Here is a 26,461-nt window from a genome sequence, read left to right as displayed (position 1 = left end):
TCTCTGCTAGTTTCAAAATGCAATAACAGTTTTTACCATCTTGAAGTTGTGACAGCAGCAGAAGAAGATTAGCCATCTTCTCCCGACATCTGCAGACCACTTGATAATATCAGTATCTTCAAGAGAAATGAGTATATTGATTGGCCAATGTAAAACCAGTCATCTTAACCGCCTTACTAGCAAGTTCTATTAGTGCATCAACTTTCACACATAACCTCATCAAATCCTCAACCTTGCTCTTAGCATATTCCATTCTTCTTTGTCCTCTGCTCTCCTTTATTCCTTCTCTAATGCCTTTTTATTTTGGACCAGACTCAAATATGAGTCAACTTGCTCTTGGAACTTGTCATAGGCATCAACCAGCTCTTGGGGTATTGATCTCTAAAGTGCCTTAAAGAGAGAATTGCCTGCTGTGAGCATCCGATGCCATTCCCAGTGCTCTTCCAAGGACCCCAACAAATCTGGACTGCTCATCAGCCCTATTCTGAAAATTTCTCAAACTTTGTCCTCAATTTGACACGCAAATTTAAACCCATCACTTTACTTCAACTTCTTAAAACATGCTGCAAGGTCCTCATCCCCAGTTTTTTTCTACTCCTCTCCAGCATTTTTCATGGGCATTAGAATGCAAGACTCAATTGATCAATTTAGCCTAAGAATACTATACAAATTCCAGCATCATCCTACTTAAACTCCCCAAAATTTCGTAAATCTTCTCCACTTGATGGTGTGATCTATCTGCAGAAACAAAACCATGGATCATCCCATTAGCCTCGACGCAGCTCCACCCTGGTTTCTTCTTCAGATCCTTTTCATTCATTACTCTCCTTACTTCTTCAACTTCATCCCATTGTCCAACACATGCTTGTACATTACTCAACAAAGTATGATACCCAATATTACCAGGTTCCAATTCCAAAAGCCTTTGTGCTGTATATTCCCCAAGTTTCATGTCTTCATAAATTCTACAAGCCGCAAGAAGAGCACCCCATATCCTACTATCAGGAAAAATCACCATTTTCACTATTATAGATAAGGCCTCTTTAAGCTTTCCATATCGACCCAAAAGATCCACCATGCAAGTGTAATGATCCAAATCAGGTTGAATACCATATATCCATTTCATTGAATTATAAACTTCACACCCTTCTCTAACAAGACCAGAGTGGCCACAAGCAGACAGTAAGCTCAAGAAGGTGATACAGTTTGGTTTTATTCTTTCCCCAAGCATTAGACCAAAAAGTTCTAGGGCTTCAAGACCAAGCCCATGGCATCCAAAGCCTTCAATCATTGTTGTCCAGGTTACTAAATCTTTGACCAATATATTATGAAAACATGCTCTAGCAGAAGAAATATTTCCACATCTTATGTACATGTTTAAGATGGAGGTTTCCATGTGTGTGGTTTCCTCCATAGATCTGTAAGACAAATTTCTTATAAAGAAGCCATGGATTGCCTTACCCAATTGCAGTGCTCCCAGATAAGTATATGCATCAAGAATGCTTCTCAAAATCTCAGCCCCAGGCTCAAAATTTGCAGCTTGCATTTGATGGAACAAATTTATGGCATCCTTTATATATCCATTTTGTATGAATCCCAACATCATAGCACCAAACATAACAATGTTTCTATTTGGAATTTCTCTATACAACTGAGCTGATATCTCTATTTCCCCACACTTTGCATAAAAGTCTAACAAACAAGTGAGCAAAATTTCATCACAAAAACCAGTTTTAATGGTTAAACAATGTATCTTTTCTCCTTGAAAAAGATCTCTACACTTCGCAAATGCTGATATAAGTAATGTTAAAGTCTCAATGCTGATTGCAGCACTACCCCGCATTTCACTAAAAATATTCACTAACTTTTCAATATCCCCTTCCATGGCATAATAGGAAATCAGAATATTCCAGGAAACCTCATCCTTTCTGTCAATCTTGCTGAAAAATATTTCAACTTCTTCAACACTACCTGTCCTAGTATACATTTTTAAAATTGAATTTTGTACTGACCCATCTATTGCTAACCCACTCTTCATTGCATAACCATGAAGTTGCATCCCATAGATCAAACTTTCAATGGCACAACAAGCCTGCAACATTGCCATCAAAGTCACCGAATTGGGTTCAGACTTTACCATCATTTCCTGGAACAAAATGAAAGCGCTACCAACACTTCCCTCACCAACATACCCTGAAATCATTGACGTCCAAGAAACCAAATCTCTCTGTGACATAGCATCAAACAGTTTACGGGCATAATCTACACACCCACATTTCAAGTAAACCTCAATCATGGTATTGCAAAAATAAACATCAAATCCAAACCCCATTTTCGTTGAGACACAATGGACCATCTCTCCATACATTACATCACTCTGAAGCGATGAAACAGCTTGGTTTACTATTGGAAACGTGAAACTATCATGGGCAACACCCAGACGTCTCATTGTTTTATATAACAACAAAGCCGAATAAAAAAGACCCGAATCAAGATGAGACTTCATGATCAAATTCCATGCAATAGTATGGGGTTCTTCTAAGGTATTAAATACACGAATGACGCTGTGAAGGTCATGGAACTGGGCGTAGAAGCTCATGAGAGTTGAGGCAACAGAGATGGGTAGGAAACCTTTAGAGACAACGAGAGAAGCATGGGCTTGTTTCAGAGTTTGAAGGTCCTTGCATGAATGTAATAGCCGAGAAGAAGAAGAAGAAGAAGAATGAGTATTTAGGTGATGGGTGCGAAGAAGAAGAAGAGGAAGTTGTGAAGGGAGAAAGGAGAGGCGAAGAGGATGAAAGACATGACGGAGAAGCGAAGGAATATTGAAGTTTATAGATTGAACAAACAAAGGTGTGTTCTTGTTATTGTCTGATTGATGGTGAAATGAATAAAAGAGACAGAGACTACACCGTCGTTTGCTCTGCTCTTCGCGGATAAATCTTTCCACGGCTAACGGCTCTTATTTGATTTTTAGGAAATTACATAAAAGGGCTAAAGTATATTTCTTGTCTGGTTAATTATTTCGGAGCATTACACATTTGTTAGACATGATTTCATTTATAGTTTGTAAATCCTCTCAAAAAAAAAAAAATTATAATTTGTAACTTCTATATTCCTTAGAGCATCACCATCTCTCTTAAAAGAAATTTCATTTTGACACATTAAAAATCTATTTTATTATTTTAAGACATCATTTTACAATTCATCATTTATCATGTCTTCTATTATTCAATTCTATATATTAAAATAATATATACCAATATTAAAATAACATTAAAAAAACCAAAAATATATAAAAATACAAAATAAAAAAAACCAACCACTCCCACCATAACCCACAGCCCACCCCCGCTGCCAGCAACCATCAACACCCCACCCACATCCCACCCACCATCGTCTCACACTAGAACCACCACAGCAGAACACCAAAACCACCACCACAAAAAAACAAAAACAACAAAAAACACAAAGATCGGCATCATAACCCACCCACCACCAATCTGCCCATTCGAACCCACCCATTGCCCAACCCACCCATCAAACCACAACCAAAAAAAGTGAACGGAAAAAAGAAAAAAAGGAAAAGAAAAAAGAAAAAAGAAAAAAGAACTCGAAGCGGAATAGAGAAGACAGATGATCGGCGGCGTCGAGTGGTGGCCTTTGGTGATCGGCGTGCTGTGGAAGAGGAATAGAGAAGACAGAGATGAGAAGACGAAGAGAGAGATATCTGTGATGAGAAGAGAGAAAAATTAAATTAAATAATATATAAATTTTTGCAATTGTTGTCCATACCATCTCATATTTGAGATGATATTGTAGTTGTGTGCCAAAATTTTTGGCATTTGAAACACCTCATGAGGCTTATATTTTGGACTATTGTTTTATATATTTATTTATTTTTATTGAACTTGACTGACTTGAAATTATATATATATAACCTCAATTGCTCACAAGCCCAAATGTTGAATTGATTGAGCACTTCTACCAACTTCTACTTCCATATCCAAAGTTAATGTAATGCTAAAGTTACTACAAAATTCTTAAAATGATGTGATAAGAATATGATTGGTGCCACTTAAATAATATAATAAGTGAATGTTTGAATAATTTTTTTTGTCAAACCGTGACACGTCAGCTTGTAATGCTTATGCTATAAAATTTGTAATATTTCTAGTATTCGTCAACTGAATTAGTCAAATTAAAAGTAAGAATAATGGGTTTAAAATGAAACATTAACCAAATTGATGGTTAATAAATTAAATATTATTTAAGTGGTGCTTAAATATAAAAAGGCTCATTTAAAATTTTGGCCTCAGCCTCAAATTGTATTGACGTAGCCTTGCACAACTAAACACATAGTTAGTTTCTCCTTTTTTTTCTAAACTAAAACCATAGTTAGTTTTTTTACCACGTAGTATTTGTTGATGGGTAGTATTATGGATATAATAATTTCACAACAAAACTTAGATGACAAGTTGTTATTGGTTCTCATTTAACTCTATCATTATCATCATTATTTTCCTTCCAATAAATAACAACTTGTCATTTTTTGTTATGAAAATATTGCGTTAGTAGCTCTACTCTTTGTTGATAAATGTAAAAGGTTTTTTGGATAATTCAAATGGACGAGATGAGATTTGGATTTGAATGTTTTATTTAAAAACACCAAAATATACCCATTAATTAAGATACAAAACTCTTGACAATACCGCAAAAATATAGGTCGATAATTTTTGGCTAATGTTTGGCATCCTTGTCCATATCTGGATTAAATTGAATTGCAAGTTGGGGCTAATTTTCAAGTGAAGTCATGAACCGAAGTGGCATCTTATCTTACTCATTTTTTTTGTTTAGAAAGGAATCCTATGCTTCATGGATAATGCTGTGTTATGAAATTGTTTGGCACTTTTTCATCCCAAAAAAAAAAAAAAAATTGGCATTTTTATTGGAGCACTGTTTATTACACACACATGTTTAAACTTTAAAGTGATTTTTTTTGCTTAGTCACAGCGAGTGGCAGAGCGATGTATGTTTGGCTAGAGTGAGTTTATTTGCTTAACTTTGTGAACCAAAATAGAGTCAGGACTCTAAGTTAGAAGGGCTATAGTATAAAAAGAAAATTATTATGAAACTTCAATTAGTTTTTACAAATCAAGGGAGTTAATATTGTATTTGAGGCCATTTCAATTTGGCAAAAATAACAAAATATTTCAGTAGGGATTTGAAATTACCGCTACTTTATATATATATATATATATATATATAATCCCAATATATTAACCTAATATAAAGTAATATAAAAATATATTATATTAGAATTATATTATCTTTTAGAAATTATAAACCAATTTACACCATATTTTTTCACGTAATCCCAACTAGCTAGGCCCATGGTTTTAGTTTTCCACCCATCTACAAGCCACTTTTTTTTTTTTTTTTTTTTTTTTAATTCTCCTCCACCCCTTACTTATCTTCTTAGAACTTTCTTCTGCTTCTTCTTCTTCTTTTTTTTCTTTTTTTTTTTCACCTAAATCCACACAATTAATCATTTTTATTTCTCCCCTCTCCTTCTTCAGCTTGTTTCTCTTTCTTCGTTTCATCTTCTTCCTTTTTCTTTATTTCATCCATTGTAAAAACTCTCTCTCTCTCTCTCTCTCTCTCTCTCTTAAGTGTCCTTCAAAACATTAATTCTGCACTTATTTGTATGCTCAATCTGCTGTCAAGTTGTGCTGCAGTGACACTACCTCTCTGCTATGAAGCACGGGTGTGTTTCGAGACTCAGGTGCGGGTGCGGGATTCGGCAATTTTTGAAAAAGGTGGGTGCGGGTGCGGCAGGACTTGGCAATTAAAAAATTATTAAAAATATTTTTATTTATATTTTTAATATATTGCTAAGCATACTTTCACACATTATATAAACATATACCAAATTTAAGGAGCAATAGTAAATAATAACTAAAACATGATGTTTATAAATTAAATACAACCCACAAGATTGAAACTAAAACATTCCATGATGTTCGGAAATTAGATTCAATTTAACTTCATTCATTGCAAATTCAATAGATTCAATTTAACCTACAAATAATAACAATTAACTAAATAAATTAATAATAAATCAAACCCAAGTTTACATATTCACAAATCACAATGAGTAATAACTATTAACTAAATAAAACTAAGATTGAAAAGAAACTAAGATTCACAAATCACAAATAACAAATCAAACTAAGATTGAAAGCTTTATATCAATACCTGAGTTGAGAATGCGTGAAAGAGAGCTGAAATTTGAATGAAGTGACTGAGTGGCTAAGTGTCTCACAGGGGAGACGAAGAGCAGAGACAGAGAGGTAGAGAGTGAAGGCAAAGAAAAGCCAAAGTGAGCACACCACAGAGAGCATATAGAGAGACGAGTGGGGGAGTAAAGTTTGGTGCTTGGATGAAGTGAGAATGCGTGAGAGAGTTTTTAGGGTTTGTTATTAAGTTCAAACGGTGTGTTTTGCACCTTTTTTTTTTTTTTTTTTTTTTGGATTTCGACCTGAATCGGCCGTTTCGGCCTGAATCAGCCATTTCGGCGGTTTCGCCAGATACGACTTGAGTCAGCATGAATCGGCCCGAGTCTGAGCTACGTCAGCATGAGTCATGAAAAAAAAAAAAAAAAAAAACACGTGGCAGGACGTGGCTCGACGCACGGGTAGCGGCGTCCCTCGCACGTTGCTGCGTCGCGCTGCATCAGATGTGGGTGCGACTCCTCTGGCGTCGCGTCCATGCATCCTAGCCTCTCTGCCTCTCTTTTCGATTCAACATCTCTCACTCTATCTCAGTTTTTTTTTTTTTTCCTTCCTTTGGGAATTTGATGGAATGATCAAAATTTTTTAGGGGCTAGGCTTTTTTTATTTTGGTAAAATTGGTAGATTGGGCTAAATTTTATAACTTTGCTATTGGTGATTTTGTTATTGGGCTTATTTTTTTGGAGTTTGCTATTTTTAAGGGAGCCAAAGAATGGCACCGATTCAACTAGACGTTCTCATAAATTAACCAAAAAAAAAGAGGTAAAGTTGTTTGACCGATCTGAAGAACGGAAGGATTAAAAACATTGCATCAAATGGTTTCTTCTTCCCTAGTTTATTTTCATTATTTTTTCTTTAGTAGTATTTAATTTCCTTTTTTTCTTTTTTGTTTTGGTATGCAGATCTATATATAGTGATTCAATATTTAGTAGTAGTGCATTTGCAATGGCCTTAATGGGAATGGAAACTGCATCATTATCTTTCCCAAGTTCTTCTACTTCATCTTCTACTGAGCAACGGAAGTACGATGTTTTCCTCAGCTTTAGAGGTGAGGACACCCGAAACAATTTAATGGATCACCTATTTACTGCTTTGATAGAGAAAAGAATTAACACTTTTAAAGATGATGAAAAACTTGAGAAAGGAAAATCTCTCTCACTAGAGCTGTTGAAAGCAATAGAAGAATCAAGATTTGTTGTTGTCATTCTCTCAAAAGACTACGCATCTTCTACTTGGTGCTTAGATGAACTTGCAAATATCATTGCGTGCAAGAAAGAAATTGAAATGGCAATTTTACCTATTATTCACTATGTTGATCCATCTGATGTACGAAAATAAAGGGGAACTTTTGCACAGGCATTTGTTAAACATAAAGAAAAGGAGGAAAAGACAAGGGTGGATAAATGGAGAGATGCTTTGAGACAGGTGGGCAACCTCACCGGATGGCATTTAAAGGATACTAGGTAATTTATCCCGACATATTTATTTCATTTAAATATTCAAATGACCCACTTTTTATATATAACTTTATTTGGAACCTTAAGCAAATCTATATACATGTTTCATTGTACTTCTTTCAATTTTTTCCTAAGCAGATCGATGTACATGTTTTTGTTTCAGTCAACAAAATTAAACTTTAAATATGAATCGTATTTTTTTGTCTAACTTATTGGTGGTTCAAACTCAATGTATTTCCTACCTTTTTAATTGCAGACCTGAGTCACTAGATATCCAAGAAATAGTAGAATGGATATCGCTAAACTTGAAATATGATGCATTCTCATATATTACCAAAGACCTAGTAGGAATATACTCTCGACTAGTGGAATTGGAGTCATGCTTAGCTCTAGGTTCAAAAGATGTCCACTTTATAGGGATTTGGGCAATGGGAGGGATGGGTAAGACAACTCTTGCTCGAGTTGTTTATCATATGGTTTCTAAAGAATTTGAAGCTCGTTGTTTTATTAAGGATGGTAGGGAAAAGTTTGAAAAATATGGTCTCGTTCCACTACAACAGAAAATTATTGATGAAGTTTTGAAGGAAAAGAATTTGAAAATAGAAGAGGAGTATGATGGATTTCTTAAGATCAAGAATAGGTTATGTCGTAAAAGGATTCTTCTTGTTTTTGATGATGTAGATAAGATAAAACAGTTAAAAATGTTAGCTGGGAAGCATGATTGGTTTAGTTCTGGTAGTAGAATTATCATAACAACAAGAGATGCACATTTGTTGGAGGCACATCAAGTAGATGAAATCTATGAAGTTAAAGGATTGAATGATGAAAATGCTCTCCAACTTTTTTCCTCGAAAGCTTTTAAAAAAAAGCATGTCCTTGATGATTATAGAGAGTTGTCTAAACAATTTTTGAATTATGCTGCTGGCCTTCCTTTAGCTCTTGAGGTTTTGGGTTCCTTTTTGTTTGGAAAAAGTATTGTTGAATGGACAATTGCATTAGAGAGACTCCAAGAATTTCTAGATGAAGCAATTCTTGAAGTAGTTAAAATAAGTTTTAATGGACTCCAAGAACCATAGAAGGAAATATTCTTGCATATTGCATGTTTTTTTAATAATCAAAGGAAAGATTATGTATTAGAAATACTAGATATTCTTGGCCTTTACCCTATTATTGGATTGAAGGAACTTGCTAATAAGTCTCTTTTGAAAATTATGGATAATGATATAGTGTGGATGCATGACTTACTTGAAGAAATGAGTAGGAACATAGTTCGTCAAGAGTGCCTTGATGATCCTGGGAAGCGTAGTAGATTGTGGGATTATGAGGACATTCACAAAATGTTAAAAAGAAATAAGGTAAGGTTATTTAGAGAATTTGAGCTCATTCCCTACCTTCATGTTTAACAATTTGGAACTTGAATTGTAATGCTAGTAATTAATTTTGCGATTCACCAATTCTTTCTTAATTATTAGGGGACAGAAGCACTTAAAGCCATGGATATTGTGAGTACTTATAATGAACAACAAGTTGTATGTTATAACCCTGAGGCCTTTTCAAAGATGGACAATCTTAAATATCTTAGAATTTATGGCATCCTCCGCGTCCCCACACACCTTCCTAATGATTTAAGAATTCTTGATTGGATTTTGTATCCATCAAAATATTTGCAGTCAAGTTTCCAGCTAGTTGAGCTTGTTCAACTTTGTTTGCAACAAAGCAAAATCGAACAACTTTGGACAGGAATAAAGGTAAGTATCCTCCTAAAACTTTTCTTTTTTAGATTACAATAAATGGACACTAGGAAGCTAATTATTCTAACAATTGTTTTTCTTCTAACATAATTTTGACAAGTTGAAGTTCATTGACTTGATCGACTCCTCGGACCTGATTATAACTCCAAACTTCACTGGAGTCCTAAATCTTGAGAAATTAGTTCTTGTAAGGTGCATTAATTTACGCAAGATTGACCCATCTATTGGAATTCTTAAAAAACTTATTCATCTTAATTTACAAGATTGTGAAAGACTAATTTGTCTTCCAAGCAAGTTTGGAATGGAGCCCCTTGTGACTCTTGAAATTTTTAATTGCTCCAAAGTCAAGACAATTCCAAAATTTGTGGCAAATCCAAAATTCTTACAGGAGCTTTCTTTGGATTGCACTGCTGTTGTGGAACTAATTAAAAACTTGCCAGAGAACCTATGGATAATCAAAGGCCTAGAGATACATGATTTGAACAAAGCAGATATAGAAGAGTTGCCTTCATCAATTGAACATTTGGCTGACCTTACTTCATTGACTCTAAGATATTGCGAGAATCTTGTGAGCCTTCCTAACACCGTTTGTAGTTTGAAGTTGCTTAAGTCTCTTGATCTTTTTGGATGCCTAAATTTTCGTAACTTGCCAAAGAACATAGGAAATGTAAAAAGTTTGGAGTTGCTTAATTTGTGTTGGACAGACATAAGAGATGTTCCTTCTTCCATTGCCCTCCTTAAAAATCTAAAATATCTATATATCTGTATATATAAGTCAGCTGAATTTATTCCCTACCAAAAAGTCTTGAGTTGATGGGCCTAGTATTTCCTTCATTAATTTCCTGGACAACAAGTCATCGGATGGCCTTTTTTATTGAATCGGTCGAGCCCAAAATTTGTTTCCACGCTACAAGTTCCTCAACCATTATTGCCTTCCTTTTTAGGTCTTCAATCTTTAACATATTTGCATCTTAGTGACTTCGATCTTACATCAATCCCTAATGACATTGCCTGCTTGTCCTCTTTAGAACACTTAAATCTAAGTGGAAATCATTTTGTTTCCCTTCCTAAAAGCATGTCTCAACTCTCTAATCTTCGAAGACTCCATTTGGAGGGTTGCACAAGGCTTCAATCATTGGAAAATGTTCCTTCAACTACTGATATTGTAATTGCAAACAATTGTATCTTACTGTGGGGATTGCTAGAATTGCAATTTTATACTTTTAGGTCAGATCACTCCCATTTGAATTTCCAGTGTGTTAACTGCTTCAAATTGGTTAGCTATAATCAAGGTAGCAATAACATGCTTCAGGTCTCTCTCTCTCTCTCTCTCTCTCTCTCTCTCTAAGTTCTAAACATTATTTTCCTAAAAAAAAAAAAAAATTCTAAACATTAATTATGCTTTGTATATTTCAGGGACAAAGTGGTAAACTACCAGACATCTTTGACATTATTATTCCTGAAGGTCACTTTCCAAAATGGTTTGAACATGAATCTGTAAGTCTTGAATTGCAGGAACAAGTGCCTTATGGGTGTGATGAGCTGATGGGAATTGAGTTGTGCATTGGTTTTTCAATCCCAAAAGTTTCTTATACCTCTAAAGATTTTCTTCTTACATGTTGGATTAAAGTCAATGGATTTGAAAGCAGCACATCACCAATACGCTCTTCTTTTAGGACAAACTATGGTGTAGTTAGTTCACATCACCTTTGTCAGCTCTATTTGTCTCCTCACTATTTCAATGCCCAATGGGGAGAAAATTTTCGTCAAATTGATGGGAATGGATCCAATAAAATTGAGATTAGAATAAGTGCTTCACATAACCTATGGGTGAGGAAAGTTGGGATTCATTATGATATTAATAATGATTCAGCCTCCAAAGGTACCCAAAATAATTGAAGCCATGATGAGGATGATGGGGCTGGGCATTGTGGAGGAGGCTATTCAAATGATGAACCACCTCCAAAGACATGGAGAATGTAAAATTGAATCAAGTATAAGAGAATTTTTTGACTTCTTTGCCTATAAGTCATCATCATTCTTCTTTCTATTACAATTTACAAGTCTTGATGTTCTCTTTATTTTGGGGAGGGAATCCAATGAAATGAAAGTGTGGGTTTTGAATTATTTTAGCATGACAACAAATTTAATTTGTTCTAGGTATATAATAGAGATTTTTTTCTTTTTGTATTTCCCTTACTGGCATTTTAAAAAATATAGTAAAATCATTGCATTCTGCTAGTTGTACCTTAGCATTCTTTTGGCTTTCAGATAGCCACATTCTCTCTCTCTCTCTCTCTCTCTCTCTCTCTCTCTTTTTTTTAAATCAGGTTGAAATCAAATTTTCCTGTTGTCTTGTTTGTGCACTTCAATAAAATGGAAGGAGGAGATCAAACGTCCAAGAATCTTGAAGCCCATTGCGGTGGTAATTAAGAGGGATGGAAGCCAAAGGCACGCTGAAGAATTAGCAAACCTGGGCTCTTGCTGAAGTTGTCAAGGACTCAAAATGGTCAACTATTATTATTGATTAAATCATGTTCTTTTTTTTCTTTTTTTTGGTGACCTACAAATGCAATGCTCTGTTAAACTTTTATATACAAATGCATATTGAAATTTCTCTTCCTTAGTATTAATGTAATTGTTGTTTTGCTTTTTCTTCCACGGTTTGGTGTTTACCGTTCTCAGATTATGGTGTAACCGTTTCTCCTGTACTTAGGGAATGCTCATTTGATTTTTCCTTTTGTTGATTTTGTGGAAATGACAATGCTAAAGTTGGGTTCACCTGAGCTTGAGATCAGTTTTACCATGACGGGCTTCTGTGGCATAATTTTGACAAAATTGGGCTAAGAGAAACTGCAAGTTCTGTCGAGACTTTTTGCAGCACCATGGTGGAATGTTATTGATGAATTAAGCTGTTACATTTAGTCTTGATATTGGAATACAAGACCTCATGGTGGACTGTTCCAATTTCAGGTTGATATTTCCATTGAAGTTGAGTGAAAGCTATTTGTTTGAGGCCAAGAAAGATATAAAAGTGCTCGCACTGCAGGTTGTTTTAAACAAATTTCTTCAGTTTTCACGCAATATTAAAGAAATGTAATCTAACAGCACATGGTTTAGTGGGGTATGCAAAGGAGAATGAGGAGATCTCATGATTGGAGGACTGTCTTCTCTTTTTTCTTCCTACCTTACTAAGCTAATTTAAATCTGTCTCTTTAGCTTCTTTTCTTTTTACTTATATAAAAAAAGTTGATTTTCTTTTCTTTAAAAAAAAAAAAAAAAAAGACAGTCCGATATATTAATGTTTTCTATATACTTTTTCCCCACGCAACAGACCTGCTCGTTTCCAGAACTTGATTTTGGACCGTGATTTGCATACCTACATGTAATTGAAAGTTTTTTAGGACTTTGATGCACCAACAAAAGAAGCTTAGCTCTAATGTACTCCAATGACTCTGCACTTGAATAGGTACCAGGCTTTATCTGAAACATTTTGAGGACTTTGATGCACCAACAAAGTTTACTATGATAGATACTAGGCCATCTCATCTTACTGGCGTCCAAAGACAGTTTTTTATGGTGAATTTTAATTTCAATGGTTTTGATTGATTTTGGTGGGTTCTTGATTTCGGTGGCTGGGTTTGTGGGTTGATCGGGGTGGCTTTGGGTGCTGGGTATGGGTTGATCGGAGTGGTGTTGGGTCTTTGTTGTGATTTTGAGATTCTTTGATTTGGATGATTCTTTGATTTCGTGATTCTTTGATCCAGGTGATTCTTTGAGGTGGCCGGCGACGCTGGGTTGAGAAAGAGAGAAATAGAGGAGAGAGACAAGAGGAAGAATAAAAAATGATAAAGAAAGAAAGAATATTTAAATGAAGTGTTAAAAATATAGAAGTTTTTATGTAAGTAATGTTGTAAAATGATGTGTTATTTATTATAAAGTTGATTTTTGAAATGGTAAATACTAAATTTTTTAGAATCTTTGATGGGAATTCTCTAAGTGAAGTGGAAGTTTGGATTTTGGAACCTCCACTTTTGAGATTGTACTTGACAAGCTGGCCAAGTCTTTGCAAATAGCAAACTTTTCTTTTTTTTAAAAAAAAAATTTTGGTAAACTTTGTTTTTAAACCCATATTTTATATTGGTTTTAAATTACAATCCTCCTACCTATACTGAAAAATTTACCCAGTGTTTCACATTTGAGATGGACCGATGTTGCTCAGTTGAACCACCACAAGACAAAAACACAAAGTAGGTTGTAAGAAAATTAATGACACTTTTGAAGTAGACATTTTATTTTTTAGAATCCTTCTCTAGTTTTACCATCTTTTTCTAAACTTTTTATTTGCTCAATTAGCCTCCCAAATTTGAGAGAATTACTGCAACATTCACCCTTTGTCCAAATTGAGATTATCTTAGACAAAAAAGCATAGTTACAATCACATGCAAAACATGTGATTTGTGGACCCACAACACCAATTAAATTGCCCTCATTATTGCAATTTGTTATCTAACACATACAAAATTGATATAGTACCCAAATTGAAATTGAAACAATCTAATATGATGAGAGATTAAATTTGGTAAGGATGTGGTGTAAAACTCATGTTTTATCCCTCCAATCTCAACATGTCACATTATCTTATCATATATTTAAAAATAAGTATAACTACACCCAATCAATTCTAATATTCATATATAAATCCAACCAAATTGAGAGTTTATTGAGATATTATTAGATGTGGTAGGATGTATCGAATTTTAAGTAGAATGTTGATGTAGCAATCTCTTATTAGATGGTGTAAAACATAGGTTTTATACCTCATCTTTACCAAATTTGGACTCATATAATAATATTGTAGAGACTAAATTGTAAAACACACCTCTAAAGTTTAAGGTTATATTTATTTTGTTTCCTAAAGCTTCAACATTTTGATCATCTTCCCTAAAATTAGGGGATCATTTTGATTGGCAACACCTCCATTAAAAAAAAACAAAACAAAAAACAAAATATTAGTTAGCCATTAAGTACACCCTAACTTGTCACATGGGCTAGTTCATCCAATTAAATCATGCCATATGATGTGAATTAAATGACAAAAAAAAATTATAAAAAAATCTCTAAAGTATAATAAAATAATTTAATTTAATTTAACCTTTTATTTTCTTTAATATTTCTTTTTTCTTCCACAAAATTTATGCTCTTTTTAATCTAAAAACACTAATTGTTTGGTGGTTTGGTTTTCTTCCGCACTAATTTATGCTCTTCAATATCTCTAAAGTTTTGTGCGTGTGTGTTTGTATTGCTAAATAAAAAAGGGTTTCCAATGTAGACTCATCGACCCTACGTTTCGTGACGACAATGAGCAATACCATGTGTACTATCAGTGCCCTGATGAGGCTATCATCATGAGCATAACACATTTATTGAAGCATCCCTACTCGAACCACTTACCTCCTACCAAGCATCATGCGTAACGATACGAGAACTTTTACTACCAAGCCACAACCCGCAATGGTTTGCTAATGTTTGCTTTCTTCTTTATTCTTTATGTTCGTACTACTGTTTCATTTTTATTATTGAATTTGGTTGACTTGAAATTTCATAGAAATATAATCTCAATTTCGCATGAGTCCAAATGTTGAAATGATTTAACTCTTCTACTAACATCTACTTCCACACAACGATAAAAAGTTACACACTTCAAATTGGATTTGGGCTACCTCCAAATGACACAATAAGAGGCTGTTTGGATGACTTGTTTCCATAACTCAATTCTCTGTTTCCATAACTCATAACTCAAAAATGGTGGGACCCATAGCTCAATATCCGTTTGGCTACACGATAACTCTGTTTCCATCACTCTATTCTCTGATTTTTGAGTTATGAGTTATGGAAACTAAAAACACATTTTAGCTATTTTTCAGTTTTCATAACTCATAACTTAATGACATTTTTGTAATTAAACATACATGGGGGACCCACTAGTTATAACTCAGCCGCAACTTTTGATCACCTTTTGACTCTTTTTTTTTTTTCCCCTTTCTTCTCCTAGTTTTTTTTTTTTTTTTTTTTCCACTGGGTTCGATCTTTTTTTTTTTTTTTTTTTTTTTTTTTTTCACTAGGTTTGGGTTTCTAGGTACGGGGAAAAAAAAAACTGCACCGAGTGACAGATATGGGACCCACAAATAGTGTGAAAAATATTGAGTGATGGAAAGTGAGTGATGGTGCCAAACGGGTGTGAAAAATTAAGTGATGAGTAATGAGTGATAGAAATTGAGTGATGAAATTTTTGCATCCAAACAGCCTCTAAGCTTCTTCTTTTTTTATTTTTCTTTTTTCCTTTTTTTGAGGTTATTGGCTTTGAATTAAATAAAATTAGAGACGAAATTATGCTATTTATATTGAAAGGATATGATCGTTGGAAAATATGATTGTTAGAAATATATGGCTATTTTTCTTCTTCCTCTTCTCAAAAAGGAAAAAAATGTGGCTGTTGAAAAAATATGACCATTGGAAAGGGAAAAAATAATAAATACTTAAATATAATAGAGAAAAAATAAAGAATATGTTGGGTTTGAAAAGTAGGTAACTCAAATTGAAAATTTTAACACCTTCGATCCTTCAAGTCAAGCCCCAAAAGACCAACCTTTTGGGCTTGAGCGACACAAGGTATTAGAAATAGAATTACAAGAATGTTCTACTCGTTAATAGGACATGTCAAGAGCCTCGTGTGCAAACACCTTTGTAGGACACAAGGTGTTAGAAATGGGAAGCCCCTTTCCTATTAACCCCTTTTAGGGTTAAAGGGTTCAATATGCTACAAAAGGTGGGCTTTTAGCTAAACTTTGGGTGAGAGTTGGCCTAACCTATTAGGTATGTACACAAAATACATGTCTCTAATTACACAAACTTAAATTAACAGAAAAAGAAGACACCCAACCAATGGCCTAACTACTATTAGTTAAACTTAAGGCATAACAATTTTTTTTTTTTTTGGTAAACAAAAAATGGGTAGAGAGGGTGACTAGTGTGCCACGTTCCAAACCCGATACCCGAATTTGTGACCATGACCGGCATGCTAATATCAAGTTTAAACCTGATATTAACAAGAACCAACTTAACTTTTACAAAACTTTTTCAAAAGCTTTTCTTTTTCTTTTCAGAATAATTTTCTTGTTTCTTTACTTCTTGATATCACTTTTCACTTGATAGTCAGAGTATCTACACTGTACACAAAATATAACATAATCCACCAATCATTTAATTTCCACACTTTCACATAATACATCTCTTAATACTTTAAGGTACACAACTTTCTTTAGATCCTAAAATACACAATACTACAAAGCTAAACATAAAATTGCTAATTTAGGATCTATACATATAAAACTAAAACCAGCTCCTTCCAAACTCGACTAAGGCTCCCTCTGCTCCAGAATAAAACCTGCTAACTGAAAGAGTGGAAGGGGTGAGCTACACAGCTTAGTAAAGGTAAGATATATGAGAATTCAATAAGGATGCATGTATATCAAATCATTTCATTCTATGAATATTCGAATAGGAGAACATCTTTTCATGCATAGTATTTTATACTATTCACAATAATAACTTATACACTCTTCATAGAAAATAATTGTTTTCCTTTTTCTTATCAGGTTAATATTACCAAAACCTTTCGTATTAAACTTCTTTCATTTCCTACAAAGTCGCCATATATATATATTCTCATTACAAAATAATCATTTTAACTTAAATCAGATAATCGACAACTTTGTATTAAAATAGAAACGTCTCGACTAATAAGAAAACTTTTCTTTATAAACTTCTTCTCATAAGATACTATAACTTTCATGATCATAAAATTTAACGTTTCATAAAAACAGATATCTGATAACTTTTAAATATAAACTTGTACTTTCATCAGAACTTTATCTTTATAGCACAACAGAACTTTAGAAACTTTTATCTTTAATGAATAGCTTTTCTTTTCATCATAAATTTCTTTTCATGAGAGCTTTTAACTTTTCATAATGCATTTAAACAAAATCATTATCTCATGATTAATAACATAATATAGCTGTTCATAAATAACTTGTTGGTTAGTCCATATCTGATAAGTCTGTACAGAGAAGGCCTCATCACATTTGGGTGCCCCCGTGTGTATGATATTGTCCCCTTTAGGAGGCCTGATGGCACATCCCCTCTAGGTTTTGTTCCTCCCTGCCGTCCATACACATTGAGGAGAAGGCCTTATTCAGATTAGAGTTACGGGCAACCCATTTCCTCTACTTTAAATAGCCTAAAGTTACGAGCAGCCCCATTTCCTCTACTTTAATTGGCCAAACATATAACATTTTTCCATGGAAAGCCAGTAATTAACCCCTACTAGCCGAGTTCAAATTACCAGAGGACATAACCCGAAAATATTTCATACTTTACATCATACTGAAATTTCTTGTTTTGCATGACATTTCATTATAATAGCATTTCCATTCTTTTCTTTAAATATCATGTTCGCAGAATCAGTAATAGCATAAATTTGTTGAAATCATATACATAAGGTTTCGAAAGCTCACGAACATATCTTTGTCAAAATAATGATTACATGCCATATCTCTAATCAAAAACATTTTAACGCATAATATACTTTAAAATAACCTCATGACTTATCAAATACCTATATAACTTATCCCTTACCTAAAAGTAGAGGAACCGAGAACCTAAAGTTGAAGGAGCTTAGAGTTGGATACTGGTAACACCTAAACCATAAATCAAAACTTATTACTATTCATAATTCCTTATCATAAACTTACACATTCATCTCAAAACCTAGCTCTTAGAATCAAGGAAATCCTAATCCCACCTCAAAGAAGTTCCCACAACTACAAAATGCATTCATCAGACAACATGATGTACTAAATCATTAGGAAACCAATTCATAAAAATTTATATATGATTCTAACATACCAAAGAATGAGCATATTAAATTATAGCTCAAAACATTCACCCTAACTTTAAAATTAAATCCTCAAAGTTAGGCATGTCTCTTACTATTCACTGTTCTATTCCAGCAGCATATGCCCCATTTGTAAAATACAAACAGGCTGTCCAAACACATCCAATTGTCATGAAATTTTAATAACAACTCCCCTGTATGTCCAGTATATACCATAAAAATTTCGGAGTCAAAGCATAAACCCATGATTTATTAAAAATCATACAAGACAACGTACTCAAATCTGTCCTGACAGAATTTCATGCAACTTGGAAATTAAACCATTATTTTTATATTAACCCAAATGCTGTGAGACCAATTCATTAACAACCAAAAGTGTCTTAGGTTTCATAGGAATTATCCCTAGCATCCAAATTCACTATATACAATTTAATACATAATTTATCATGCATGAACACAAAATCTGTCACAGTGACAGCTTTGCAATGTTTTATTGTAAATTCATAAACAATTATCAAACAATGGTATTTTCATATGGGGATTTTTATACACTCATAAGACATGTTATAAAACACTTACATATAGTTATTTAACCATTTAGAGCAAAAATACTCCCAACAAAAATCCCAGTTGCAGCATCAACAATACTCATCCTAACTTTTTCTTACTTCCTTAATCATACAAAATCATTAATTAATAAAAACCCTAATCTACCTTCAACAAATCACCAACACAATTTCAAGGCTTCTTAAAACAGCATATATATATATATATATATATATATGTAGACTTACATGAAAGGATTTCCCTTTCCTAATGGCTAGACCAAAAGTATGAGAGGTAGAGAGTTTGAGAGAGTTGAAAGAAGCTTCCTTCTTGCTGCTGGACTTGTAGGTGTGGAAGGGAGAAAATAATTGAGAGCTTTTCCTCCTTTTGGTGTTGGATCCGTAGGAATGAAAGAGGGAGAGAGCTCTTAACTATTCTAGTTGCTTTTAAAAGAGTAGAAAGAAGAAAAGATGATGAAGCCTTATCTCTCTTTTAATTTGTTGACCCATGGACCTGACAAAGTGGACTTAAGAGAGCTTCCAAGCTCTTTCCTTGAGAGAAAAAGAGAGCAAAGTGAGCTGAAATTTTTGATTTGTGTGTGTACCCGTGGAAAATGAGAGCAAGGGAGTTTATGGGGTGTCCTAGAGCTTGAGAAAGTCAAAGAAGAGATAAAGGTGCAACCAATAAGAACAAAGAAGGAAGAAAACAAAGAAGTAAAGCAAGAATGACCAAGGGAATTTCTGGTGCAGCCAAGAAGTCCAGCAAAATATCTTGGGTGATTCATGTGTATTGATAGGAAAGAAAGGATAACTTACCTTTTCAACTTTCTTGCATTCACGCTCACTTTTCTACCAAAATAATTCCTTGCATTCACACTTACTTTTCTACAAAAATAATATCACTTTGCATATATATATATCTATATATATATATATATCTCATAACTTAACCACCTAATATAGTTTTGTACATGCTAAGTATATATTTATAATACAAAATAGTCATTTCAATTATTTATAATCTTTAAAATTCTTATTCAATGACATTATAAAATAATATGTTTATTAAATACTCTTATATTAATTTTTGTAAGTAAGTGGCTTAAAATATTAATAATACTTAACCACTTAGACACATAGTTTAATTATAAAAATTGGGTCGGAGTGTTACATAGTGTGACTTTCCTACCTGGGTGTGACCATAATAGCACCCTACTCACTCCCGGGCGAAACCTCATACTCCAGGTTTGTAAGAAACTCATTTATTATCTTTGGATCTTTTGAATTGGAGATGAGATATAAGCAGTACCAACACACAGCTAATTGTTGAGGCTTGAACCCAAGTCATGAGATTTGTTGGCCGAGTATCTAACCAACTAGGCCACCCAAATGTGGGTTTAAGGCCTAACAATTTATGTTTAGGATTTATTTTATTTATGAGTAATTAGTTAACCCTTATTAGGCTTATTTTCCTTTTCCTTTCTTTTAAAAACCTTATTGTCTTTTATTACCTGGTTTAGAAATTTAATTCCTTTTCTTTATTTGATTTTATAAAATTTCATGTGATTTATATAGCTTATACTTGATTTAATAAGATTTCATTTGAAATGTTCTCAATGATATTGTGCTGATTTCAGTTAAGTCTATGCATAAATTTCTTTTTTTTTTAGCTTTCTTGCTTAATGCCTTCTCTGGCAAGTCTACGTATCGCCAAAGAGGATGGTTTTTCTAGATTTAAATTTGTGCAATAGTACCTTTTAACATGAGAGATAAAAAATTTAAAAGCTTTAAAAAAAGTTCAATACAAAAACTAAAAATATAAGTGAACTTTTTAATTTCCCATCTCATCATTCAAAAAAGTCAGAGTCAATTGAGCGATTTTTCTTATTGTAATGTTTGGTTTTTAATAAATTTATAAATAATTTTCTTTTGATAATTCAATAATTGGTAATTATATTGAGGATAGACGTATTTAAATCCTAGACATTTTTGTTAATAATACTAGAAGTTATGGTTAGCTTCAAAGTTCTTGACTATAATAGACTCTTTACAAATTGTATAAAGAACTTTGTAGATTCAGTACTGTATGCAATTATATCCATTCCTCTCACAATATTGTTTTACTTCTTCACTTTTTAATTTCTAACTTTTTTTTATTCACTTTTTTTACTTCTTCTAACCTTTTTTATTCAATTGTTGAGATTGATTTTTTTTTTTTATTCCTCAATGTTAGCTATTAAAAGCAATTACACACAATGCAATACACTAAGTAAGCTTATCTCAATCTTAACTTTGTAGCCATATAAATACTAAAAGGGGCAGTGGTTGTTTCATACATTGCCCAAGGTCCTAAATAATGATCATTAATTAAATGAGTCATATTGGTGAAATTGTTCATAATATTTCAGAACTTTGAATCCTAATAAACTTGAGAGCAAATTTAAGAACACGATAAAATCTTACAATGTTTTCACAATATCCTTGTTTATTGGTTGAAATTTAAGTAGCTTACTTGTAATTTGAAATTTGACACTTTATTGTCAAACTTCAAACTACAGGTAGACAATTTAAATTTTGATCAAGCCACAGGTGAGTAAGTTGTAATTTGTTCATGTTTTATTTTGACTTATGGTTGGTTGAGACACCTAATTTGTAAAAATATTGCGAGATTTGATTGCCTACGTAAAAGAATGGGAATATAGTAATATACTATTTCTTCTTGAATAAAAAAATATTATTTATTGAATAAATTTTCCATGAAAAAGTGTTAATCATATCATGGAAGGAAATATAACAAGGATCTGGTGTTTTTAAAAAAAAAAAAAAAATTTAAAATCGGCATCACTACTCTTCTTATTATATTCAAACATTTCCTTTTTCAAAAAATCCAAACATGAATTTTTTTTTTAGAAACAAACATGCGCAAAAGAAAGAGAGAAAGAAGTTCTAACACAATCTAGACAATACACATTGTTAAATCAAAATAAATATCCCAAACAATACATTTTAACAATTTACCAAATTTGTTTATAATACTAAATAAAACATTATATACAAATTCTCATAAATCCATTCCCCATCAAAGAAAAATTGTTAACCTTAATGGATTCAACCGCTACAGCTAACATAACGGGCTGGTCGGATTTGGTTTTAGTCTCCTTACACAACTGGAGTATTTGATAAGAGAATTAGATGATTCTAAAATCCAATTTGCCTGATCTAACTTCATGGATGCAATTAACTATGGAATTTTTTTAGGACTATGATGCCACTACCAAATTAGGCCTTTTTATAAGTGCTAGTGTTATAAGTTTTGTGTTTCCACTCTCTCCTTCTCCATCCCCTATGTATTTTTGTATATTATCTCAAAAAAAAAAAAAAGTCACCATCAAAGGATACCAATACTAAAAATTGTTTTTTATTTTACTAATGAGACTTAATAAACTCTATACAACGGAAAGCATCGATAGAATCGATCACAAACACAGTAGCGAAGGAGCAGAAATCAAATAGCAAAGCTCCAGTAATTAACGACAAAAAGATGGGCCTAAACTTAGAATCGGTTTAATTAGCATAAAGTTTAACAAATACAAATTAGCCAGATACAACTTTTGAGTTATGACACTTATTCAATGCCCCCACCATTTGTGTAACAATCGAGTTATCATCATCTTTTGCTATTCACCATGAATTTACACTTTGTCCTCATTTTTGAACATGCGGGATGTGTACTGTAAGGTTGACTCGTATAATGACTATACCATTAACTCAAGGTTTAAGTGTTTTAAAAATACGTGTGAGTAAAAAGTGTCGTGAAAATATGTGTTGTGTTGTTTAATCAATGAAAATTGTAGTTTAAATAACATAACTTTTTCGAAACTCTAGAAGAAGGAAATTTCTTTCTTTGGAAATTTCCAACGTCACTGCTTATACAGTATACACCTGGTGAAAAAGCAACGTGAAAAGAACTTCGTTATTTTTAAGAAGAAAATATAAAAAGCAGTTTAGAGTAGCTAATAAAAATAAAATAATAAAAAAGAGAAATTTCGCACTACAACTTTCTGCGCCACTTTTGAAAAAGCGTCAAAAAAAGGAGCACGATGAAGCTTTGATAGAAACTACGCAAATTCTCTCCTCATTCTTCTCTCTCTCTCTTTTCACTTTTGCTTTCTTCTTTTCTTTGTTGGGTTCGTGTGTGGAAGAAAGGTGGGTATTGGGTAGCCGTTTTGACATGGTTCCCATTGTTTGAGTTTTATTTTGCTTTTTACAAACCAAAAACTGAGTTTAAGTTTGGGTTCCAAACAAGAATTTGAGTGAAAAAAAAAAAAATAATAAAAAAAATAAAAATAAAGGGAATTATGAATTGAGTTAAGAATTGTGAGTTATGAGAATGAGAATTAAGTTATGAAAATTGAGACATGGATGTGTTGAGAACCAAACACTGTATAAACTTCCAAATCTTTGACCACACTAGCATATGCCCCATTTGAGCTCTAAATTAAAGTTTCTTTTATTGTGATGATCCTAGCCACATAATAATTATATTTGACTGTGTAAAACCCATTATCGGAATGTGACCAAAACATAGCATCATTTATCCGATAACAAGTTAGGGGAACACGTGAAAAATTGCCTCAACATTTCCACTATAAAAGTATAAAGACTTAAAAAGATTTAAAAAAAAAAAAAAAAGGGTCCGGTTAAGGGCACACATTAAGTTTTCTATTTTTGGAAATATTTTCTCGGGAATTGAAAAAATTGTTATTACTTTTTCAATTATCGAGAAATTTTTTTCCAAAAATAGAAATTAATGTGTTCCCTTAGGTCACACATTAGTAAAATTCATCTTAATTTTATGTTTTTAGCAATACTTGCAAACTATGTCTTATTCACAATTAAAAATAGATTCTTATAAAATAAACTAAAAAATTGTTAAAACTAAAGAGAGGCTAATAAAGTATATTCTCCATTAAAGTTTTAAAAATAAAGATAGTTTAATTAAACTTTAAAGTTTTAATAGTTTGCAACACAAAGTGCAAACAATTTATAATGTAGACTTTTAGAGTGAATTAACTGAATTTAAGTTGTGGGGCCCGAAATCTGAGGTCCCAGCCCACTTTGTATTAAAGGCCCAGGCCGAGGAGCCTTACTGCTAAGAACGCGCAATGAAAGCTTCTTGAAGGTCCAAGGATGCGGCCGAGGACGACTTTACGCCCAATACCTCACAAAAAAGCCTGAAGAAAAGGACAAATTTAGTACAAGAGCAGCACAAGGGAGAAGGCTGCCAACACCTTAATGTGGAGCCCATCGCCTGACAAACTCATACTCATACCCTACTATCCAGCTTTTCCCAACCACTCTGATGTGAGGGTTGACAAGACGAGTAACCACCCTAAACAAGAAGAAACAGACACGTAGGTGAAGAATGGGAAGGAAATACTAGTATAAAAGGGAAGTTCGTTGCATTGACAAAGGGGTCTTCCCTGAAACCGGGAAAAAGGGGGGAGGACGAACTCATAAAAAATGAGGACGGTGAGGGTGAGATGCTCCTCGAACTAATTCCGAGGAGGTATATCTTCACACCACATCCGTGTAAGGCTTAGACATACAGGCCAAATCCACCTTCGGATGGGCTCCCATGAAAATCCTGACTAACCCGTTACCCAACGACCAAGGTCTAGCCTTTTCAAACCCACGCTCTACAAATGACATTGTATGGGCCTTTCTACATGCGAATCCAACCTTGTTGTGATTTGATACGAATCGTGTCCCTACATAAGTAATTAATACATAAAACTAACAATATTTATGTTTTTTTTTTTTTGAGCTGACATTATTTATCATATTAGTAATGCAAAGATGCCGTCTTATTACTAATACTAGGCGCATGCACAATGTATATAAGCACCTGGAACTATGCAAATGCACTTTTAATGTAAGACAGAGAAGTTAAAAGGTTTTAAACTATTCATTTCTTCTAATGTTGAAATAAAAAAATAATTTTTTTTAAATTTTAATTTTTAATTTTTTTGCTTTTGCATAGTATATCATCAAAACTTTTAACCAGAGACTAATTATTATTTGCGCTGGATTGGCCCACGAAGGGGTAAAGCGTTGGCTTAGGAAATTCTTTTTAAGGTGCAGGTAGCAGGACTCGAACTAGGAAGCACACCTAATCGAGCCCAGTACAAGCACTTGAGACCGAGAGCCCAACCAACTCGGCCAATCCTGTGGGTTAATTCTCAGTTCTTAAAAGACAATTGCATGATTCTCATTTCTTAAAAGACAATTACATGATTTTTCTTACTTCACTTAAATAAATAATTTTTTAATAAATATATAAACAAACTCTTAACTTGGGTCAAAAGCAAATGTGTAAAGAACTTTATAAGTGGCAAAAATTAGCAATATAAACAGGACTTCTCTAGTCAATGAGAACTTACAGCCTGTCTTCCTCTCTATTGTGCTTGAATTTTTTAATTTTTTACTATAAAAATAAAGCGATGCACCCCCGGTGAAAAAGCAATATGATAAGAACTTTTATTATTTTTTTATTTTTATAAGAAGAAAATATGAAAAGAATTTTATAGAAGCCATTAAAATTAAAATAATAAAAAAGAGAACTTGCGCCACTCACGCACTACAACTTTCAGCGCCACTACAGAAAAAGCGTAAAAAAAGGAGCAACTTTCGCACCTCACTAGGAAGTGGAACTACTCAGAAAACATATAATATTAATAAAAAAGAGCAGCGGAAGTTTCTTGTAATTTTTCCTAAAAGGAGCACTGAAATTTCAGTCCTCTTTCATTACTTCAAAAATTCTAGCTCTCCTCAGTCTTTTCTCTCTCTTCATTTGCAAATTTCAGATTGGATTTCTACTCACTCCGATTCGACTCATTTTCAAAACTATGCAAGTCAGGTTTGGGATCAAGTTGTTTCTTCTTCCCTAATTTCAGATCCACCTGTTCTAGCCCCAATTTCAGGTGCGTCTCCTTGATTCTTTCAGTCTCATCTATTGTTAAAATTTTGTGGTTTGATGTGTTGTTACAGTCATTTTTGGCTCTGATTTTCGGACTACATTATTTTAGTTTTTTGGGTTTACGATGTTTGTGCTATTTACTAGGCTTATGATATGAGATCGGAACTTCAAATATCAACACCAAACCCTTAAAACTGAGATATTTTGGCTTCATTTTTTGGGTTTATTTTATGAGATCAAAGCTCTTTTTCTTTCTTTTTTCACCTTTGCATTCTTCTTTTCTTTTAAGTTTGGGTTCATGTGTGGAAGAAATGCAGGTAGCCGTTCTGACATAGTTCCCATTGTTTGAGTGTTATTTTGCTTTTTACAAACCAAAAACTAAGTTCAAGTTTGGGGTTTCAAACAAGAATTTGAGTGAGATTTAAAAAAAAGGGGAATTATGAATTGAGTTAAGAATTATGAGTTGTGAGTTATGAG

General features: G+C 33.3%; 2 protein-coding genes, 1 long non-coding RNA gene and 1 pseudogene across 3 annotated transcripts in view; 1 reads left to right on the top strand and 3 right to left on the bottom strand.

The window, feature by feature from the left end:
• Nucleotides 1-26,461, bottom strand: part of LOC115951470 — an 82,433-nt pseudogene that overhangs the window by 402 nt on the left and 55,570 nt on the right.
• Nucleotides 103-3,525, bottom strand: LOC115953139 (putative pentatricopeptide repeat-containing protein At3g01580). The gene is made up of 2 exons (XM_031070659.1): nt 3,522-3,525; nt 103-2,961 (listed from the first exon to the last, which is right to left on the bottom strand). The coding sequence occupies exons 1-2, from the start codon at nt 3,523-3,525 to the stop codon at nt 662-664; spliced, it is 2,304 nt and encodes a 767-aa protein (XP_030926519.1). The 3' UTR covers nt 103-661.
• Nucleotides 16,930-19,782, bottom strand: LOC115952935. Its single transcript, XR_004083599.1, has 3 exons — nt 19,255-19,782; nt 18,202-18,263; nt 16,930-16,955 (listed from the first exon to the last, which is right to left on the bottom strand). It is a non-coding gene; the product is annotated as an uncharacterized LOC115952935 (long non-coding RNA).
• LOC115952648 overlaps nt 25,697-26,461 on the top strand; it is a 34,815-nt gene continuing 34,050 nt past the window's right edge. Inside the window, exon 1 of the mRNA XM_031069833.1 lies at nt 25,697-25,988. The gene's annotated coding sequence lies outside the window, so the exon portion shown is untranslated. The remainder of the gene's footprint in view (nt 25,989-26,461) is intronic.

Source organism: Quercus lobata, chromosome 7 (genome assembly GCF_001633185.2).
Source record: "Quercus lobata isolate SW786 chromosome 7, ValleyOak3.0 Primary Assembly, whole genome shotgun sequence".
In the NCBI taxonomy this organism is placed as follows: Eukaryota; Viridiplantae; Streptophyta; class Magnoliopsida; order Fagales; family Fagaceae; genus Quercus; species Quercus lobata.
Note: the sequence above shows the minus strand (reverse complement) of the source record. Positions and strands in the feature narration are given on the sequence as shown.